This window comes from Pipistrellus hanaki (genome assembly GCF_964339955.1).
Source record: "Pipistrellus hanaki genome assembly, chromosome: 15".
In the NCBI taxonomy this organism is placed as follows: Eukaryota; Metazoa; Chordata; class Mammalia; order Chiroptera; family Vespertilionidae; genus Pipistrellus; species Pipistrellus hanaki.
Window position 1 is genome coordinate 46099737 of NC_140517.1, and position 21664 is coordinate 46121400.

At 54.7% G+C, this 21664-nt stretch overlaps 2 protein-coding genes across 2 annotated transcripts in view; both read left to right on the forward strand.

Annotated features, from left to right (window-relative positions):
• Window positions 1-679: 679 nt before the first annotated feature.
• On the forward strand, window positions 680-6557 carry DKKL1 (dickkopf like acrosomal protein 1). Its single transcript, XM_084906260.1, has 5 exons — window positions 680-826; window positions 1088-1268; window positions 1696-1836; window positions 2034-2126; window positions 6029-6557. The coding sequence occupies exons 2-5, from the start codon at window positions 1107-1109 to the stop codon at window positions 6338-6340; spliced, it is 708 nt and encodes a 235-aa protein (XP_084762386.1). The 5' UTR covers window positions 680-826; window positions 1088-1106; the 3' UTR covers window positions 6341-6557.
• A 2578-nt stretch (window positions 6558-9135) lies between these two features.
• Window positions 9136-21664, forward strand: part of LOC311633325 (protein KASH5-like) — a 33503-nt gene continuing 20974 nt past the window's right edge. Inside the window, exons 1-9 of the mRNA XM_084905810.1 lie at window positions 9136-9237; window positions 12589-12725; window positions 15541-15645; window positions 16139-16325; window positions 16780-16844; window positions 17881-17947; window positions 18188-18349; window positions 18822-18939; window positions 19214-19264. Coding sequence (XP_084761936.1) covers window positions 12683-12725; window positions 15541-15645; window positions 16139-16325; window positions 16780-16844; window positions 17881-17947; window positions 18188-18349; window positions 18822-18939; window positions 19214-19264 — 798 coding nt within the window. The 5' untranslated portion in view covers window positions 9136-9237; window positions 12589-12682. The remainder of the gene's footprint in view (window positions 9238-12588; window positions 12726-15540; window positions 15646-16138; window positions 16326-16779; window positions 16845-17880; window positions 17948-18187; window positions 18350-18821; window positions 18940-19213; window positions 19265-21664) is intronic.

Below are 21664 nucleotides of genomic sequence, written 5' to 3' on the forward strand. Positions count from 1 at the left end.
GAGCCAAACCGGTTTCGGCTTCTCCTTCTTCTTTTCTTTAAACTGACCATTATAGTAAATTACAAAATCTGAGCAGCAACGTAAATGTGTTTTTTTTGGGGGGGGGGAGGGGAAAAAAGCCCGAGTTTCTTGGAAACTGGAACAGAAGACTGGCTTTCGGGTTTCTTGGAGAGGGGTTAGCGGGACCAAGAGGGCTCCGGGTTCAACGTCTCGGGGTGCATTCATCTTTTCTAACATCGTTCCAAACACTGAAACACATCGTTTCGAAGACGAGAAGCCACACGGAGAGATTCTCAGGGTAGCTGCAAAAATGGGGGGGGGGGGAACCAAGAAGGACTGCCTGCCCGTGAGAGAGGGCGCTGGGTGCAGAAGCTGGACCCAGCGCAGAGGCGTGGCCCGGGCGCGGGGGCGTGGCCAATGAAGTGGGCGTGGCTTCAGGGAAAGGGGCGTGGCCTCCTGCGGTTGGAGCGTGGGGGGGGGCAGGGGGGCTGGCCAGACTCGGTCTCTAACGGCGAGGTCAACCGAAAGGGGCGTGGCCTGACGGAGCGTGGCCGTGAAACCAACGGCCGGCTCGCTCGAGGGGCGTGGCTCCCAACGACTAGAGGCGTGGCTAACCAATAGGGGACCTCAGCTAGTAGATGAGGTCACATGTGGGGGCGTGGCCATGCCGTAGGGGCGCGGCTTAAGGGCTCGCGGAGCTCATTCAACGTTCCAGGTGTCCCTCTGGGCTCGAGACCAGAACTGTGGATCTAACAGTCCGCGGAGAGTCCAGTGACCAGACTGTGATCTAGTGTAAAAGCGAGGCCCAGAGGGGGAGAAAGAGAAGGTGAGACGTGAGATCTGGGTATGAACGTGGGGGAAGGAGAGGGATGCGATCCGAGTGTGAAGCAAAAAGCCCAGAAGAGTCGGGCCTGGGAGGGTGCAGAGACCTAGCACGGCGGAGGGGGTGGGAGTAGAGGAAAAAGGGAGAGGGGAGATGGGTTTGGGGCGGGGGAAGAGCTGCTTGGACAAGGGGTAAAACCTGGGCAAGAGATAGGAAAGGCGTGATTGTCTTGGGTGGGGGCTCTGACCCCTACCGATGCCACAGCCTCCTGCCCCGGCCCGCCATGTGGCACACGCTGGCCCTGCTGCTGCTGCTGCTGCTCCCCTCTGCCTTGGTGCCCCCCTCCACTGCAGCCCCGATCCGTGATGCTGACGCCCAGGAAAGCTCCTCTGGTTTCCTGGGCCTCCAGAGACTGCTACAAGGCTTCACCCGGCTTTTCCTGAAAGTGAGTGAGGGCAGGGGGTGGGGACAAGAGGTTCCAGAGAAGAGGGACAGGGATAGATGGGCACTGAGAGATGGAAGGGCTTCGAGGAAACCATGGGAGACAGCTCAGGGCCAGGCAGAAGGAAGAGTGGGAGTCAGAGGGACAGAGAGCAACAGGAAGACCGAGAAGTAGAAAGAGGGAGGGAGACAGGCAAAGGGAGGCAGAAAAGAGACTGAGGAGTGGGATAGAACAGAGACAGGGGGGCATGAGGGGCAGAGACTGGGAGGTAATGGGGCAGAGAATAAGGATGGGGGCCTAAGGGTCACAAGACGGAGAGGGAAGGGAGTGACAGGGACATGGCGAGGCCTGGAGGGCATCCTGGCAGGGCTGCAGAAGTACCGGGGCGTCCTGAGGTCCAGCGGCTCAGCTGTCCCTCCGCTGGCCCCAGGATGACCTGCTGCGGAGCATAGACAGCTTCTTCTCGGCCCCCATGGACCTGCGGGGCCTCCCTACGAACTACCACCAGGAAGAGAACCAGGAGCGCCAGCTGGGGAACAGCACTCTCTCCAGTCACCACCAGATCGACAAGGTGCCTGTGCGGGAAGTCCCTCCCGGAGTCTGCCTTGGGTCCCTCATGCTGTCGTGTCTGCTGGGCGGAGGGCAGAGGAGGAAAGCAGTTTTGCGCTCTCTCTCTCTCTCTCTCTCTCTCTCTCTCGCTCTCTCGCTCTCTCGCTCTCTTGCTCTCTCGCTCTCTCGCTCTCTCTCTCTCTCCTCCCACCCTCACAGGTGACCGACAACAAGACAGGAGAGGTGCTGATCTCCGAGAAGGAGGTGGTCTCCATTGAGGCAGGAGATGGGAGCCTGGAGGGTGACTGGAAGGTGAGGAGAGACCCCCACCCCACCCCCACCCCCACCCCCGAAAAGTTTCGTCATCAGCTGAATGGGACTAACCAGCTCCCAGTGATGTGGTGTTCACCCTCAGAGTCCACCCCACTCACTTAGCAAACTCCAGAGGCTTTTGTAAACCAGGAAGTGCTTTTAACCCCAGATGCCCGGTCAGCGTCACCCTCACCAATACCAGAGTGTGTTTTTAAATATATATATATATTTTTTTTTTAATATATATTTTTATTTTTCACAGAGAGAAAGAGAGAGGGACAGAGAGCTAGAAACATCGATGAGAATCATCCATCAGCTGCCTCTTGCACACCCCCTACTGGGGATGTGCCCACAACCAAGGTACATGCCTTGACCGGAATCGAACCCGGGACCCTTCAGTCCGCAGGCCAACGCTCTATTCACTGAGCCAAACCGGTTTCAGCCAGAGTGTGTTTTTAGCTCAGAGTGCTCTGCACACCTTTTCAGGATGTTTAAAGCCTATCCCAGAGTGGTAAGTCCCTCCCTCGTAAACGCCAAAATGAGATATTTCTTAATTCCAAAGGTCTTTATGAACCCGAAGGCTCTGTGTATATCACCTTTGTAAACGTTAGAGCGGATCTAATCCCAAAGGACTCTTTTTTAATCCTAAAATGTTCTAAGAACCTCCAAGCGCTTGGAAAACCCATGCAGTTCTCTCTCTCACACACAGCGGTTTCTTGTTTTTGTTTTTAATATATCTTATTGATTTTTTACAGAGAGGAAGGGAGAGGGATAGAGAGCTAGAAACATTGATGAGAGAGATGAGAGAATCATCGATCAGCTGCCTCCTGCACACCCTCTACTGGGGATGTGCCCGCAACCAAGGTACATGCCCTTGACCGGAATCGAACCTGGGACCCTTGAGTCCACAGGCCAATGCTCTATCCACTGAGCCAAACCGGTTAGGGCACACACACAGAGGTTTTTATTTTGAAGTGTTTCAAGTCTACAGGAAAGTTAGGGGGAGATGGTGCAATGATTCTATCTGCGTTCCTTCTCGCATAGAGCAGGGTTCTCAGCCATGGCACCGTCGTCCCTGGGGGCTGGAGTAACTAAGGCAGAGGCTGCCTGTGCGCTGTCAGATGTTAACAGCAGCCTGCCCTCCACAAACTAGACAGAGGCACCACCCCACCTGCCAGCTGCGACAACCAAAATGCCTCCAGACTTTGGCTGAGAACCGATGGCCTAGATTCACCCCTTGTTAACCTTTTACCATTTTCACTTTTGTATTTGTGAACCATAAGACAATGGATCATTCTTGTTTAATATACTTTTATTGATCTCAGAGAGGAAGGGAGAGGGAGAGAGAGCTAGAAACATCAATGATGAGAGAGAATCTTTGATCAGCTGCCTCTTGCACTCCCCCTTCTTCGGCTTGAGCCCTCAACCCGGACATGTGCCCTTGACGGGAATCGAACCTGGCACCCTTCAGTCTGCAAGCCGATGCTCTATCCACTGAGCAACACCGGCTAGGGCCAGGACAATAGATTACTGACATCATGGCACTTCGCCCCTAAGTCCTTCAGCAGACTGAAGATTAATGCATCTTCCACGTGACCACACTACCATTTCCACACCCAGGATACTTAATGTCAAATTGTTGTCTCCATATTAATTTGCGAGGGCTGCCGTCACAAAGTACCACAGATTGGGTGGCTTAAATAACAAAAACTGGTTGTCTCAGGGTTCTGGAAGTTAGGTGTCCAAGATCAAGGCTGGTTCTTTCTGAGGACTGTGCGGGAGAGTCCCTTCCATGCCCCTCTCCCGCCTTCTGGGGGCTTGATGGCAGTCTTTGGCAATCCTTGGTGTGTAGAAGCATCACCCCTATCTCTGCTTCATTTCCGTCTGACGTTCTCCCTGTTTGCATTTGTATGTATAAATTTCCCCTTTGCATAAGAACACCAGCCATATCAGATCAGGGCCCGCCATGATGACTTCATCCTAACTACACCTGCAATAACTCTATTTTCCAACAAGATCACATTCTGAGGTTCTTGGAATAAGGACTTCAACATATAAATTGGTTCAACCCATGACAATCTCCTACAGGGCTTCTCAGACCTCTAAGAGAAACATCAATGACGAGAGAGAATTGTCGATCCGCTGCCTCTTGCACGCCCCCCAATGGGGATTAAGCCTGAAACTTAGGCATGTGCCCTGACCGGGAATCAAACCATGACCTCCTGGTTCATAGGTCAGTGGTCAACCACTAACCACTAACCACTCTGGCCAGGCTCAGACCTCAACTGACTAAAAAGCAGACTGACTCAGTAAGTCTCCTCAGTGGGTGGGTTGGATCCCACTAATTTGCATGTCTAATGAGCTCCCGGAAGATGCTGAGGATGCTGGTCCACAACCCACACTTGACCGAACAGACGTCAGTCTGTATTCAAATGCCTCCACTGGACCCGAAGTCCATTTGACTTTGGACCAGGATCCAATCCAGGACCACACATTGCAGCTGTTTTTTGGGGCCTGGAGCTGAAACGCACCTGAGGCCTAGATGTTATGTCTAGTTTGACCCAAACTCTATCTCTATGGTCCACAGACCCGAGGCTTTGTTCTGAAGATTGTTTGATGCTGGCCAGACCCTCATTGTCCTGAGGGCTTAATGCTTAGGGGAGGAGTGGCCATGCAGGGCTTGTATGACAGTCATACGAGGCCATTCTCCAGCCCCCTGGTTCCTCTAAGGGAGTCCACCACACGACTAGTGACCTGCCAGGGAAATAAAGGTCAGGGGAGGGGAGGGTCCAAACTACACGACCAGCAATATGCAAGGGGAGGGGATGTCTCGTTGGGGGCGAGGTCCCACCGGGGCTTTCTGCCTGGTGACCTGTACCTGGCTTGTCATTCCTACTTGCACACACAAACCTTCCTACACACTCCCCTCGAGGATTCTTGACTCTGATTCCTTTAAGGGAGAGGGGAATAGGGTCTCTTCTGCAGTTGCTTCATGCTGAAGAGGGATAGAGTTTTCCTCAGAGCCAAGTGGCCCTTGCTCAGAGGGGCCGTGAGGCCTGGGCACAGAAGGAGGTTTTGATGGTGTCTAGAGTCAGAGTGCAAGTAGGACTTGTAACCTGGTGGAGACAAATTGCATTATAAATCTTTTTTTTTTTTAGTATATATTTTTACAGAGAGGAAAGGAGAAGGATAGAGTTAGAAACATCTATGAGAGAGAAACATCAATTCGGGTGCCTCCTGCACACTCCCTACTGGGGATGTGCCTGCATGTTTGTTGCCCTTGACCTTGATGCCCTTGACCAGAATCAAATCGATCCTAGGACCCTTCAGTCCACAGGCTGACGCTCTATCCACTGAGCCAAACCGGTTTTGGCTGGGGGTTTTTTTGTTTTGTTTTTTTTAAATGAGGCTTTTATCAGCTTCCAAAGTCAATTCTAATTCCTTAAAACTTTTCTGATAACAACCAGAGTCTATATATGTCCCTCTCAATCCTGACATTCCGGTCAAAGTATTAGCCAATAACATCAAAAAACAACACCCATATGCATGGCGATTATGGTCATGATTCTTTTCATGCCAAGAGCTTTTAGTACCAAAGCGCTTTGCACATTTCAAACCGCTACCAAACCTCGCAGTGGTTTAATCCTAAAGTGTTCTGTAATCCCAACGGACATGTTAAACCCCAGAGTGCTTTTGAAACCTCCAAAGTGTGTTTTCAGCCCCAAAGTAGTTTACAAACCTCCAAGTATTTTGAATCTGAAAGTGCTTGTAAACCCAAGCGCTTTGTAAACCGCTAGGAGGGGTTTTAACTCCCAAAGCGACCTGTAGGTGGCCAACGGAGCTAAATAAGCCAGTGGGTCTGAGAGTCCTGGGGTTTGACTGATCTTGTCCCTCCTCCCCAGGTGCCCAAGCTAGAGGAGAAGGAGGCCCTGGTGCCCGTCCCAAAGGCCTTGGACAGCTTGCACCCCGAACCCCATCCCCGAGTGGCCTTCTGGATCATGAAGCTCCCGCGGCGAAGGTCTCACCAGAGCGCCCCGGAGGGCAGCCACTCCCTCAGCGAGAAGGAGCACCGGCTGCAGGCCATCCGGGACGGGCTGCTGGAGGGGGCCCGAGAGGAAGCCCTGCAAAAAGGGCCCCAGGGCTCCCCCCACTTCAAGCCGCCTGCCCGCAAGACGCACTTCCTGTACATCCTCAGGCCGTCTCAGCAGCTATAGGTGCGGGGGTGGGAGCGCCTGCGTGCACCCACAACCAGACCCCACCCCGAGCTCATGTGGAAGTAAAGTTCTTACATCTAAAAGCGCTCTCTCCTTTTAAGCACGTGTCCCCAAGCCTCAGCGAATCAGGCCATGGCAAGTCTCAACAATAAGATAACTAGGCAGTCATGGAAATGAAGCATGACGCCACTAAAATAATGCACAGGTCAAATGAGTAAATACCTTATTGTTTAATATATTTTTATTGATTTCAGAGAGGAAGGGAGAGGGAGAGAGTTAGAAACATCAATGATGAGGGACGGGTTTGGCTCAGTGGATAGAGCGTTGGCCTGCGGACTGAAAGGTCCCGGGTTCGATTCCGGTTGAGGGCATGTACCTTGGTTGCGGGCACATCCCCAGTAGGGGGTGTGCAAGAGGCAGCTGATGGATGATTCTCTCTCATCGATGTTTCTACCTCTCTATCCCTCTCTCTTCCTCTCTGTGAAAAATCAATAAAATATATTTAAAAAAAAAAATCAATGATGAGAACCATTGATCTGCTGCCTCCTGCACGCCCCCTACTGGGGATGGAGCCTGCAACCTAGGGGTGTGCCCTTGATCAGAATCGAACCCGGAACCCCCCAAGCTCTGGCCACTGAGCCAAAAGAGCTAGAGCAAATTAGTAAATATTTTAATAATGGAAATGTGACATAAGCTTGAGTGTAGCTCAAGAGATTCTCAGGTCCAGTCAGTTGCTGCAGAGTCCACCCATGCACCAAGAGGTCACTGGTCCAATACCTGTTCAGGGCACATGCTGAGGCTGCGGGGAGGGGGTATGCAGGAAACAGCTGATCGAGGTTGATGTTTCTCATCGAAGTTTTATTTTTTTTAATGTATTTTTATTTCAGAGAAGAAGGGAGAGGGAGAGAAACATCAACGATGAGAACAAATCATTGATTTGCAGCCTCCTGCATGCTCCACATTGGGGAATGAGCCTGCAACCCCGACATATTCACTGACCAGGAATCGAGCCAGGACCTTCTGATTCATAAGTCAGTGCTCAACCACTGAGCCATGCCGGCAGGGCATCTCCTTGATATTTCTATCTCTCCCTGTCCCTTTCTCTCCCTAAGAAAAAACTTTTTTAAAAAGTTCTTAAAGCAAATTATGGCCGTAAGTGCATATACCGGTATTAGAAAAAACGCTAAATGAAAAATATCACTAAGCACTCATCTCAAAAAACTATAAAAATTTAATTGAGCTATAACTTAAGATTTAGCATTCTATATATATGTTATCACTATAAAATAAATTTCCAGGTGGTACAAAATTACCCAGACCTCAAAAAAGAAAGGAGCAAGAAATACTAAAGAGCCCTGGCCTGTGTGGCTCAGTGGGTTGAGTATCATCCCATGCACTGAAAGGTTGCCAGTTGGATTCCGGTAAGGGCACACACACACACACACACACACACAGAAAAAAATACTGAATATGATCTGAAATATTAATAAAGCTAATGGGGTCTACCACTTGCCATCCTATGCTAACAAAGCACATGGAAAACATTCTTACTGAATTCTTATAAGACCCCGGGTAGATACTATTTGTCCCCATTTCAGGGAAAAGGCTGCAGTCTCACAGCAATGGCTCTAGGTTTGTCCAATTCCATATCTCTTAACCACTCACCCCACTACTTGCCAAGCAGGTTCTTTCCCGGGCCTTAAAACAAGCCACCAATTAATAGCAAAAAAAGAACAAGGATCACCACCTTCAGTCCTTGAGATAACCTGGGAAGCAATTACCTTTATTCTGGGAGGAAAACCGAGAGCAGCCATCGTGCCAAGGTCACAGCTGGGAAGTGACGGAACCAAAACTGAAAACAAAGCATGTCTCACTCCAGGCCCACAACCTCCTCATTATTCCACACTGCCCAGCACTTAGCAGGTATGAAGTCCATCCATTCACTCATTCAACTTTTTTTTTTAAGTGCCCACACCGGGCCAGGCATGTCCCATCCCCCAAGCAGTCTCCTACTGCATATAGCTCACATCCCTGTGTGGGTGACAGAACGCAAATACAGAATGTGTCCCGTTGTAAGACGTGCCGTGAGGACCCCTAAAAAGTGGATAGTAAAAGCTAGCAGAGAGTTTGAGTGGCTGGGACATCTTTTGTCCCAAATCCCCCTTTTTGGGAGTCAATTTTGGATTGATTCTCTCTAGCCGGAAAAGCTGTGACTATTTTGTCCGCATTTTCTCCTAAAAGGTGTGAATGGAACCGTTTGGGAAAGACCCATGGGGGTCTATTAATACGTTAGGACTGCAGTCACCAAAGGGCGCAGGCGCAGTGAGACTTGATTGTAACGGAAAGGGCGAAAGAAAGGCCACGGCTTGGTAGCTAATAAATGGGAATAAACAAGGAGACTCTCCGCCGAGCTCCTCCTTGCTTGAATCTATTTCACCGAAGCCTGGGGACGCGGATAAGACCCCAGCGCAGTGGACGGCGCCCCTGCCCCTTCCCCAAAGGGCGACCATCCCTCCAGCCTTCACCCACGCCGCAGCGCGCATGCGCCCGCTCCACTAGGCTGGGCGCGCGCCCCCCCTCCCCCCCCCCCGCAGCCCTACGCATGCGCAGCCTCGCGGTAGCCGGTAACCGACTAGCGCGCACCTTCCCTCGACGTGCGCCTGCGTCGGGGGAGGAGCGCGGCGTGGCGGGGGATAGACGCCGCGCGTGCGCGCTCCGTTCCGCCCCCGCGTGCGCGCCCCGCCCCGCCCTCCGCCCCGCCCTCCGCTATCGTTTGCTTTTCCGGCGGGAGCTGCGTGCGTGCACCTCCACGCGGGCAAGTGCTGGTCGTCGTCCGTCGTTCGTCGTCCGTGGTTCGTGGCCCTCGCCTGTGTCCCGGGAGTGGGACGCGGCCCCAGGTGCGCCCCGTTAGAGCCCTTCTCGAAATCCTTGTAAAACCGACAAATCCTGGGGAAATGCCCTCAATACCAGGGCCTCTTCCATGTCTTGTTAAAGGTTTTCCTGAAATCCTGACCAAATCCCCTCAGAAATACTGAAAGGAACCCACCAGGAGACCTCATAGAGGACCCTGAAATCTTGTCAGAATTTTTTAGAAATTCTGTCAGACTTCTTCAGACCCTGCCAAAGACCCCTGAAATCCCGTTCCTCCGCCTCCCCAAATCCTACCGAGACCCTCCGGATCCTGTCAGATTCCCCAGAAACCTTGTCAAAATCCTGTCAGACTCCCCTCCCAAATATGAGAGAGCTCTGAAATCCAGTCAGAGACGCCCCCCAGAAATCTTGTCAGAGACCCCACAGAAACTCAGTAAGATACCCCAGAAACCCAGACTCTGTAGGAATTCAGAAACCCAGTAAAGAAACTCCAGAAATCTAGTCAGAGAAACCCCAGAAATTTAGCCAAAGAGACCCCAGGAATCCAGAGAACCCCCAGAAATTCAGTCAGAGAGACCCCAGGAATCCAGTCAGAGAAATGCCAGGAGTCCAGTCAGAGAAACTCCAGAAGTTCCTTAAAAGATATCCCAGAAATTTAGAGAAACCCCAGAAATTTAGACAGAGATACCCCCAGGAATCCAGTCAGAGAGACCCCAGGAGTCCAGTCAGAGAACCCCCAGAAATTGAGTCAGAGAGACCCCAGAAATTTAGTTAGACCCCGGGAATCCAGTCAGAGAACCCCCAGAAGTTCAGTAAAAGATATCCCAGAAATTTAGTCAGAGAAACCCCAGAGAACCCCCAGAAATTTAGACAGAGATACCCCCAGGAATCCAGTCAGAGAGACCCCAGGAGCCCAGTCAGAGGGACCCCAGAAATCCAGAGACCCCATTAGAAGTCCAGGCAGAGAGACCCCAGGAGTCCAGAGACTCCCTCCCCAGAGTTCCCGTCAGAGACCCCCTGAAATCCAGACCCTAAAATTCCCAGAAGTCCTGCCTGATCCTGCTAGCCTCCCCTCCATAGACCCCGAGACTGAACAGCGCCTCCCTCAGTCCCCCACCAGGAGCTTGTCCCCCCGCCCTGTCAGAGGCCCCCAGTGCCTGTCACACCCTTGCACCCCTTTCCCACTCAGGCTCCAGGGCCATTGCCCCTGGCTGGACCCTCCAGCGTCACCCAAATCCTAGGAGGGTCTCAACCCCTTTTTCTAAAAGCCGCCAAGAAGTGTGTCTGGCAGGCCTGTGGCCCCGTCTGGGACCAGGGAAAGCGGGGTGTGGGGAGCACGTGGGGAGGAAGGGGAGCTTTGCAGTGGGGTGAGGACAGGCAGGCCCTGGGGGACCCTGCTTTGACCATTTATTTGCCCCGTGTGCCAATTCAGTGGGATGGGCACCGCCATCCAGTGCAATTTGCTGCTGCTAATCCTCACCCAAGGGTATTTTCCATCCTTTTAGAGCGAGAGGGAGGGAGGAAGGAGAAGAGATTCCCTGGACCAAGAATCCAACCAGCAACCCTTCAGTGGGCCACTGCTCTAACCACTGAGCACACCGGCCAGAGTATCCAATGCAGTTATTCATTAATTAGCACCCCTTTGGCTTTTATTTATTTATTTTTTATTGATTTTTTTTTACAGAGAGGAAGAGAGAGAGATAGAGAGTTAGAAACATCGATGAGAGAGAATCATCGATCAGCTGCCTCTTGCACACCCCCTACTGGGGATGTGCCCGCAACCAAGGCATATGCCCTTGACCGGAATCGAACCCAGGACCCTTCAGTCCACAGGCCGACGCTCTATCCAATGAGCCAAACTGATTTCGGCAACCCCTTTGGCTTTTAAAAATATATCTGTTTTTGCCGAAACCGGTTTGGCTCAGTGGTAGAGCGTCGGTCTGCGGACTGGAAGGTCCCAGGTTCGATTCCGGTCAGGGGCATGTACGTTGGTTGCGGGCACATCCCCAGTGGGGGGTGTGCAAGAGGCAGCTGGTCGATGTTTCTCTCTCATCGACGTTTCTAGCTCTCTATCTCTCTCCTTTCCTCTCTGTTAAAAATCAATAAAATATATTTAAAAATATATCTGTTTTTATTGATTTCAGAGAGGAAAGGAGAGAGAGAGATAGAAACATCAATGATGAGAGAGAATCATTGATTAGCTGCCTCCGGCACGCCCCACACCGGGGATCGAGCCCACAACCTGGGCATGTGCCCTGACCGGGAATCCAACCGTGACCTCCTCATTCATAGGTCGACACTCAACCACTGAGCCACACTGGCCGGGCCCCTTTCACTCTTGACAGTGTGCTGGAGGTGGGATGAGAAGTCACATGGTCATCCTGGTTATAATTAACGTAGGCAGGACAGAGGAGGGGCCCCTCGCTGCTCCCCCAGGAGCTGTGGGCCAGGGCAGGGAGGAGCCTGGGAAGATGCTGAGCTCCGGGGGCCTGAGGAGGGGGAGGGGCCTGGAGGCGGGCCAGTGGGGAGAAGAGGAACAAAAAGGAAGGGTCCCAGGGACCCTCTGCCATGCCAGCCGAGGGGCCAGGGCTTAGTCCTCAGGGCACCAGGGAGGACAGAGCAGGGGAGAGATGGGGTCAAACCAGTGCGGTGCCAAACCAGGCTGATCTGGCAAGGACGTAGCCCGAGGTGGCCAGGGGGGGACGTGTGAGCTGAGACTGGAAGGGCTGGCCAGGAGGGTGTCCCCGAGGCGGGAGCAGCAAGCCTGGTCTGGGGAGCAGCCCTCAGCTCAGAGCTGCTGGAGCAGCGAGTGGGATTTGGGGTGGGGCCAGGCCATGGTGGGCCTTGGATGCCAAGTCCAGGGTCTAGGCCCTGCCCGGGGGGTGCTCGGGAGCCATGGGAGAGCAGTGGGCATGGGAGGGGCAGGTCAGCCCGGGGCCCTGTGGGTATGGACAGGTTTGGGCGACCGGAGGCAGAGGCCAGGGGAGAGGCTGAGGCCAGGGGAGAAGCTGCAATGAGGGCCCCTGGCGAGAAGGCGAGGCTGAAGCCTGGGCCACAGGGAAGGTGAGAAGGGAGCAGGGTAGTCATTGGGCAGGAAGACAGGGCTGGGGCCTTGACAAGCTGTGGGAGGAGGGCTGGTGGAGAGGCAGTGACCCCCACCCACTAGCCCCGCTTTGATCTCTGCCACCCACTCTTCAGGCCCCCCTTTGCCCAGCCCGCAGCTCCCATCCATAAAACAGGTCTGAGCGGGAGCTGCAGTGAGGGAGGGGGTGGGCAAACAGGTTCTGAGAACCACAAAGGCCTGAAGCGCAGGTGAGGCAGGTCAGGTCCCACCCCCAGGTGGCCGGTCTGAGGCCATTCCCCCGCTGTCCTCCCAGGAGCTGTCAGAGCAGCCGGTCCCTTTCAGTCCCTCCCAGTGATGGAGGGAGGCTGTTAGCTTCGCCAGCAGCTGTGGAGCGACGAGGGCGGCCCATGGACCTACCAGAGAGCCCAGCGGATGGCGCCGCTGCTCAGAGTAGGTGTCTGGGTCCCCGTGTGCCCTGCGGGGGGTGAGGAGGGAGCGGTGGGTGGCTGGGCGCCAGACTGTGGCTCGGGGTCTTGGGAGAGGTGGCTGGAGGCTCCGCGTTGGTGTGAAGGAGGGAAGCTGCCCGGTGCCCACCTGTCTGGAGCCCTCGTCCCCTTTGCTCCGAGAGGCCAGAGCGGAAGCCTTTGTGTGTGCGGTGCCCCTGCCCGGAGCACCCTTTACCAGGGACTGCGGGCTCACCCCTCGCTTCCTTCAGCCTCTGCTTTCCGTAAAGCAGCTGCCCTGTCACACTCACTCCTCTTTGCTGCTCTGCCTCTCCTCCTAGCACTGACATCAGTCTGTCTTTCTGTCTACTCTCTGTCCCCCCTGCTAGCGCATGAGCTCTGCCAGGCAGGCTCTGCTTTATTCTCTCTGGTATTTCCGGTTCCTAGAGCAGCACTGTCCAGCAGCATACATGTAATTTTAAGTTTTATTAGTAGCCATATTCAAAAGAAAGAAAGGCCAAATGAATGGCAGTAATGGATGTTATTAAACCTTATATATCTACAACAGTTTCACAGTATCGTATAATCAATATAAAATGGATTGGAGAGAATTTCTCCCCCCGTGCTAAGTCTTCAAGGTCTGGTGTGTGCTTTATACTAATAGAGCATCTCAGTTCCTACTGGCCACAGCTCACGTGCTCTCAAACACGTGTGGTGGCGCTACGCCAGAACCATGCCTGACGCATAGTAGGCACTCGGTTACTGTCCTTGAATTGGTGGATGCAAACCACGTGCATGTGAAAGCTGCTTCTAGAGCAAGACGCTTGCTTGGCGGTTGCCCTCTCGGAAACTCATTGGCTGAGTGGAGAGCCCAGTGGGGAGAGGCAGGCCCCTTTCTTAGAGGCTCCTAGCGGCCAGCAGCAGCAGAACCTGAGTGTTTGCCCAGGGCCCAGGCTGAGCTGCGGTCTCAGGAGGTTTTCCGGGTAAGAAGGTAGGAAGCAGACACCTGGGTGGGGATACCCGTGTGCCTGCTGACGGAGTGACTGGCATCTAAACTTCTCTGGCACCAGCAGAGGGCGTGCGGCCACTGAGGAACCGTGGGCCAGGGCTGAGCCAGCTTTGAGAGGCTCCTGGGGAAAGGGAGGGCACACCCAGGGGAGGTGGAGACAGAGGAAGACTCTGGGGTAAAAGACACAGAGAGACAGCAGAGGAGGGAGAGAGAAGGCTGGGGAGTGAACGGAGAGTCTCAGAGAGATGGGAAGAGAAGCACAGAGACACAGAGAAGAAAATAGAGGCAAGGCACATGGAGACAGGACACAATGGGGAGAGAGATGGAAGGAAGATGGAGAGAAAGAACAAGAGAACACTAGAGAAGGGCAGACACAGAGACAGGTGGAGACACTGGGAAGGAGAAGAAGAAAAGAACAGGAGAGAAGCATAATGGCTTCTTCCTTCGGGGCCCTGGGAAGAGACTGGACACAGGCAGATCCTCGGGCCCCACGTGATCTGTAACCACAGTCCTGGGGGGACTCCGTTGCTCTCCCTGGCTAAGTGGTGCTGGGCAAGTGACTGCTCGGCCTCGGGGTCCTCCATAACGTGGGTTCACTGCGAGAGGAGGAAACAAGTGCAGCGAAAGCCCTGGCACGGCCTGGCATCCCCCCAGCCGGGTTCCTGCTCCCCTTCCCACGGAGCACGGGCTCCCCCGAGGGGCTGGATTTGAGCTCATTACACAGAACCTGTGAGGAGTGGAATGAGAAAGGGCACTCTGCTGAAATTTCTTATGCCTCCGTCTCCTCACCTATAAAGTAGGGGCCCGTGCAAAACCTTTCCTATAAACTTCCAGGACATGCCAGGCCCTCCGCCAGGGCTTTTCCAGATTTCATCTCACTCATTTTCTAAGAGGGAAGGAACACCACCCCCATGTTCCCGACGAAGTGAAGCTCAGGAGGCCGAGCCCCTTGCTGGGGTTGTCCCGTGGGGCTGCCAGGCCCTGTAACGCAGCCCCATGCAGTCCAGGGAGCCTTGAAGGACACTTCCAGCCGCAGAAAGGGAGGAGACCCTCTCTCTTGGCATATTTATGCAAACACTGTGGATACAGCAGTGGACAAACAGACCCTGGGATGTGCATATTGTGTGTGTGAGCACGTGTGCATGTACATGCTCTACACACACACAAAACTAACCTTCCCAGTCCTGGGGAGCAGGATCACTACCCCACCTCCCTGCCATTTCACTGCTTAGGAAACTGCAGCTCCAAAAAGAGAAGCAACTTGCCTACAATAGTGCAGCTGGGCTCTGAGCTCCCGGCCCTGGGCTCCCCCGCAGCCAGCTTCAACTGGGCATGCTGAGGGAGAGAGGCCCGGCCCACCAGGCAGGCTAGGGGACCGGAGATGCAGCAGGCAGAATCGATCCAGGCTGCCAGGATGTTATCGGATTGTTCCTGGCTTCTGGGCCCTCCTTCACCCTCGACTCCTCCCAGAATCCTCTCTTCTTTGCCCTCCCCTTCCTGTAGCCCCTCTGAGTACAGCTTGGGAGGCAGGGGAAGAGAGAAGGAAAGGGTGATTGCTCATTCTTATCTGACTTCTGAGTGGGTTGGACACAAAGAACCAGACAGCTGGGGGGACTTCCTGGCCTAAAAGATGGGGCCCACATCCCCAGGGTGGGGGGGTGAGGAGGTGACTCAAAGACCCTCGCATTGCTGCCCCCATCTGAAGCGTCCTGCTGTTCCCACCAGCGGGGACTCCGGGGCTCCGAATGCACTCCCCCTCTGGGGAGCCAGGTCACGCCTCCCCTCAGGGTGGACTGCCCTCTTGTCTCCTCAGTGTGCCTCTGGGAACAGCCGGAGGAATCGCGCCTGGAGACCCTGCTCAGCTTAGAGGACCAAATACTCAACTCTATGTTCGAGGCTTGTGACCCCCAGAGGACAGGTGGGAGGGGCAGGACGGGGCCTGGGAGCCTGGTGTGGGGGAGATAGGAAATACTAAGGGGCAGAGATGGGCGGCCTGGACTGGGGAGCCTTAGAGAGAGGGATGAGGGCATGTAGGACGGTGGTCATGGAAGCTTCAGGAATGAGTGGACGGCATGGAGGCCTTGCAGGCCAGGACAGAGGGGAAGAAAACTCGGGGATGTTAGGAGAAGAGGGCGGGGCTTCATTGCCTGGCGGAGCGGGGGAGAGAGGCCGGCCACTGAGGGCCTGGGGCATAGCTGATTCTCTGTGGTCCACCCTCTGAGGGGGGTCTGATGACTTGTGGAAAAGTCCAGGTGAAAAAGTGGACATTGAGGAGGGGAAAGGACCTGCCCAAGTTGTCCCAGCCGGGCTGTGGTGCAGGGGTGCCACCAGCCCAGCCAGCGATGGCCTAATGTCCCCAACTCCCACCCTCCCCACCTGCCCCGTTCCCTCCTGACATGCTCTGTCTCCAGGCTCTGTGGCTGTGACCCGAGTGCTAGCCTACCTGGAGGCTGTGACCGGGCAGGGCCCCCAGGACGCACGCCTCCAAACACTGGCCTGCAGCTTGGACCCCGAGGGCGAGGGCCCTCAGGCCACCGTGGACTTGGACACCTTCCTGGTCGTCATGCGAGACTGGATCACTGCCTGTCAGCTGGATGGGTGGGTCCCTGTACCTCCACCCTCACCTGGGAAGTCCTTCCTGAGATCTAACCTCACACCTGCTTACTGCAGCCAGCACCCTTTGGCACAGGGCCTCCTGTGGTTGGAAGGAGCCGAGGAGAGAAGAAGTAAAGAGATGGGGTGGGGAGCAGCAGAGGGTCTAGGAGAAGGTGCCCGGGAAGGGGGTGTGAAGGGGGTCTGGGAAGCAGACAAAAGGTGCTGGAAGGAGGAAAACGGGGGTGATGGGTTAACAGATGCCCCTCACCATCCCTTCTCCAAGCCCAGTCCTCGCTCTCCTGCTTTGCCATCTGGCCTCAGGCGCTAGCCATCTGGCCCCACCTTCCTCCCCGTGGAGCTTACTCTCACTTAACCTGGCCCCTCCTCCAGCCACCCAAAACCCCTGCTGGGTTTGAGGATGGCTGCGGGGGCTCTAAGCTGCATCCCTTTGATACAGAGGATTAGAGCTGGAAGAGGAGACTGCCTGCGAGGGGGCCCTGACCTCCCAGCAGCTGCCATCTGGTGAGGATGCTTTATATAGAATGACGCAGGTTGGCGGAGGGTCGGCGAGGGGACTTTCCACTTGGCACGGAGCAGGAGGTAGAGTGGGACCCCAGGGACCTTTGCTCCAGCTTGGAGCAGTGAGTTTGGCCTTCTAGGAGTCTCTGTTACTGCCTCCCCACCTTCGTTGAACTCTGCAGGTTTTATCTCTCCCGAGTTGTTTCCAAAGCTTCTGACACCAGCTCTGTTATAGAGCCCCGCAAGGCCCTGCCCACCTCAGTCTCGCCCAGGATGCCCCAGGCTGAAGTCCCTTGCTCTCCTCACACACACACACACACACACACACACTCACAGGCCTGCAGAAATCTGATAATCTGATCAGTTACTTGCCCTGCTGTTGGGTTAGTTGATTTGCTTACCATAGTATCCCTAGGACCTCACACACAGGAGGTGCTCCCTAAACGTGTGTGTGAGAGACACTCCCCCGGCCTTACAAAAACAAAAGCAAATGGAATAGAACTTACTTGGCATTCCTTGAACCTCCTCCCTTCGGGCTTAGGGGCCAAGGGAGGGATGTGACCAGGGGAGGGGGGGTTCAGCTCTAAGTGGGGGGAGGGCAGAAGGGGGAAGCTGGAGGGGAGGAGGCTGGGGAGGAGGTTGTGGTGAGAGCCTGAGCCAGGATGGGGTGTGGGGATAGAGAGGAGGGTGGAACAGAGTCGGGGAGGAGGGGGACAGGGCCTAGGGCCTAGTGGACTGGGGGGGTGAGCAGGAGCCAGGGATCCAGGTGGTGAGTGTGGGCGGGGGACGGGGAGAGGAACAGGTTTGGGGCCAGTGTTGGGCATGGAAATTACAGGCTCTCTGGGAGATCCAGCCTGAGCTCACGATGAACAAGAGCCTTGTCTGATGCTGGGTGTAGTTACAGCCCTGGGAGCAGATGGGATCACCCAGAGCGAATGCTCTGAGGGTGGAAGCCAGACAAGGAACAAGCCCAGAGTCCTGGGTCACCCCAGTATCTAAAGTCACTGGGGAGCTCACCACCCTGTCTGTCTCCCTCCAGGAGGCCCCGACACAGAGGAGCCAGCCAACCTGGAGAGCTTCGGAGGCGAAGACCCCAGACCTGAGCTGTACTTATCCTCAGGCCCCTCCCCCCCGCCCATGACCTCCAGCCCGCCCAGGGCCAGGCTGGGGCTTGGGGTCCCTTGGGAGCGGGTGAGGGAGCGGGGCTGTGCTGACAGCTCAGGGAAAGCAGGGAGTCTCCCTCCTGCTCTTCCTCCCCAAGAGCTTGTCTCCCACCACCCTCACCACCTGCGTCACCTGGGGGAGGAGCCAGGGCTGTGGCGGTGACCCTGGCCTTCCTGCCCCAGGCTGGGCACCGCCGACTTGCTGAGCAGCCTGGAGGACCTGGAGCTCAGTAACCGCAGGCTGGCCGGGGAGAACGCCAAGCTGCAGCGCAGCGTGGAGACGGCCGAGGAGGGCTCCGCGCGCCTCGGGGAGGAGATCCTGGCCCTGCGCAGGCAGCTCCGCAGGTGGGCCGGCCCAGGCCGCCGGCCTGTGCCCGTGTCCTTCTGACCGGAGCCCAGCCTCGCTCTCCACTCCCTCCGTGTCTGACCCCACAAATGTCCGTTCTTCTTTCCTTCTGTCTTTCATCTTTCTCGTCTCCCAGGATCTTGTCTCTCAGCATGTCTTTATTCTTCCCTCTCTGATTCTCCGTCTTAGCAGATTGTGCTGTCTTCCTGTCTATCATATCCCCCTATTTTAGTCTCTCACTCTCAAGGACCTACCCCCTTATTTAGGTAGAAGTTGTCCTGTTCTCCAGCCTCAGTTCCTTACCCCCCACACACACCTTTTTTTTTTCCTCTGAGTCTCTGTCCCTTTCTCTCTGGGTCTCCGTCTCCCTCTATCTCTGTCCGGGATTTCTCAGTCGCTTCTGTCTCTGAGTGGATCTCTCTGTGGTCTGTCTTCCCCTCTCATGGCTCACATGTCCCCGCCCCCACACAGTACCCAGCAGGCCCTGCAGTTTGCCAAGGCTGTGGATGAGGAGCTGGAGGACCTGAAGAGTCTGGCCAAGAGCCTGGAGGAGCAGAATCGCAGCCTCCTGGCCCAGGCCCGGCAGACGGTAGGTTCTGGGCAAGGGGCACGGGTGTCCTCTCTCTTCCCCCTTTCTTGGACTCTGAGCAACGGAGCCTCACTATAGAGGCAGGGGTCACCCAGGCTTCCTCCGCCCTCCAGTCCTGCTTCAGGCTTTGCCATTCCTCTCAAGACACGGGGGGCAGCAGGAGCCATCACGGCTCCCCAGCCCTGCTCCTCAGTGACCCAGGCCTGAGTGGGATCCAGGGGAGGGGGGAGGGCAACATGGGGCAAGGAAGCCCCAGCAGCCTTTGTCCTCTCAGGAAAAGGAGCAGCAGCATCTGGTGGCTGAAATGGAGACTCTGCAGGAGGAGGTGAGCCAAGGCCCAGCGCCACCCCGCCTCTTCCCCGTCCTACCCAGCAGCCTGCAGACCAAACCCCCTTCAGTCTGGTGAGGGGACCCAGGGTCCCAGTACGTGAATGTCTCTGAAGGTCGCATCACTGCATGTGAGAACGGGCACAGTTGGTCGGAGTGTGGGGTATGTGGTGGACTGCCTGGGTTCAGCTGAGACGGCCTACAAACTAGTAAGCATGGGTCCCCTCTCTGTGCCTCAGTGTCCCCACCTGTAAAAACGGGCAAAAGAATAGAATCTCCCTCATTGAGTTGTGTAAGATTTAAAGAAGGGATGCTTGTAAAGCCTTGGACACAGCATGGAAAGTGCTCAGTAAAAGTTAGCTGGTGTGGTTCACATATTAGTTGTTGTTGCTTTTTATGGTGGAAAGAATACAGGCCTTGAAGTCAGCCAAGTTCAAATCACATCTCTGCCACTTAATGACTGGCAACCTTTACGCATGTGACTACCCCTTCCTAAGCTTAGGTTTCTTTTCTTATATATATATTTTAATCTTCACTTGAGGATATGTTTTTATTGATTTGCAAGAGAGAAAGGGGAGTGGGGTGGGGAGAGGGAGAGAGAAATATCACTCAGTTGCCTCCCACACATGCCCAATCTGAGATCAAAGCTGCAACCTTTTGGTGTCTGGGACACCATTCTAACCAACTGAGCCACCCAGCCAGGTCCTTAGTTTCACAGTATTTTCTAAGAATGGAGGAGAAAGGTATCCGTGCACCAGGGTTATTATGGGAATTAAATGACTGCTTTTAGCCCAGGACCCAGCCCATAATAGGAACAGTCCCAGTTCAACCTCATGTTTGGTTCGAACCACATTCCATCTGAGACAGAAAACATCATCTGAGACCATTTTGAGTTTACCTAGTCCTTTTAGGTGGGAACTGAGACTCATCCCTTGATGGTGAATCTCGTCACTGTCCCCCCACAAGGTGGCATCTAAGTTGCTGGAGACCCAGGCAGAACCTTTGTGCTCCAGGAGGCAGCGGTCCTCTCAACATCTGTTCTCTCTGCTGGACAGGATTGATGTTCACAGTCCCATCTGCTCCTTGGCCTTAGTCACCACTGCGTGCTGGCATCCACTGGGAGGCTGGCACTGCCTTCTCATCTCTGGACATACAGTCCTTGCTGCATCTGCCAGTGGTGCCCCCATAAAGGCCACTGGGGCTCTCGCTCAGCCACTGCTGTACCCATCCAGGGGCACAGTGAAGGTGTAGCTGTTTTCCTGTGACTGTGGCCTCAACTCACACAGCTGTTTCTGTTCCTTTATTCACATGCCTTGTTGCTTCTGTGACTGAGCTGGGAAAGGCCTCTCTCAGATTCCCACATGTCCCAGGGTTCTGTGGTTCAAGTGCATCCATTCCTCTCTTTTTAATATAGTTTATTGATTTCAAAGAGGAAGGGAGAGAGAGAGAGAAACATCAGTGATGAGAGAGAATCATTGATTGGCTTCCTCCTGCACACCCCACACTGGGGATGGAGCCCACAAACCAGGCATGTGCCCTTGACTGGAATCGAACCTGGGACCCTTCAGCCCGCAGGCCGACGCTCTATCCTCTGAGCCAAACCGGGTAGGGCAAGTGCATCCATTCTTGTCCCCCTCACAGCTAACAGGAGCTTTGGATGTCTCAGGGCCTATTTTCTCTCTGTTGCTCTCTTCGATTCTCCTGCACCCCTTCCCCAGCCCTACTCTGCCTGACCCCTTCCCCCCAAATCTTTGTCCTATGACTACATATGGCTGTTACATTTAAATCTAAAAATGTTCCTACTATTGTTTTCTGGCTCTTCCATGAAAATTCCCTCCCTGAAGCCTCCACAGTGTGAGGCATGGGATCCAGATAGGATGTAACTGAATCTTCTAGAACTTCTCTTCTTAAGAAGCAGGGGCTTCCCTAAATCCTCTGGCAGAGCCTCCCTCTGAGAGCTCTTTGACCAAAGTGGCAAGTGATTCTAGCCAAGCCACTCCCTGGTATAACGGCCCCTGATGAGTCGGGAATCCTGATTAACAAGCCGTTTGGAAGGTGTTTGGCTTGTTTTTCTGTCCGTGGCCTTGTGATCACGGGGCTGTAAGAGCTCCCAACTTCATGTTCTCATTCAAAGCAGACAAGGAGGGGCAAGGGCGCTCAGCAAATGCCCCTCTCATGGCTCTCTCTTTTCATCAGAGGGGAAGCTTTTCCAGGAGTAAACCCCCCACCACCACCGCCACCACCACCGCCGCCAGCTGCCGGGGAGGCTGAGAGAATACCTTCGCCTCTGGAGGGGGAGAATGGCTGCTGGGTTAGCTAATTTGCCCAACTCCTGACTCAGCCAAGATTTCCATCTTGATTCACCTCCAGGGCTAAGGCTGGGGACCCACCTGCCCAC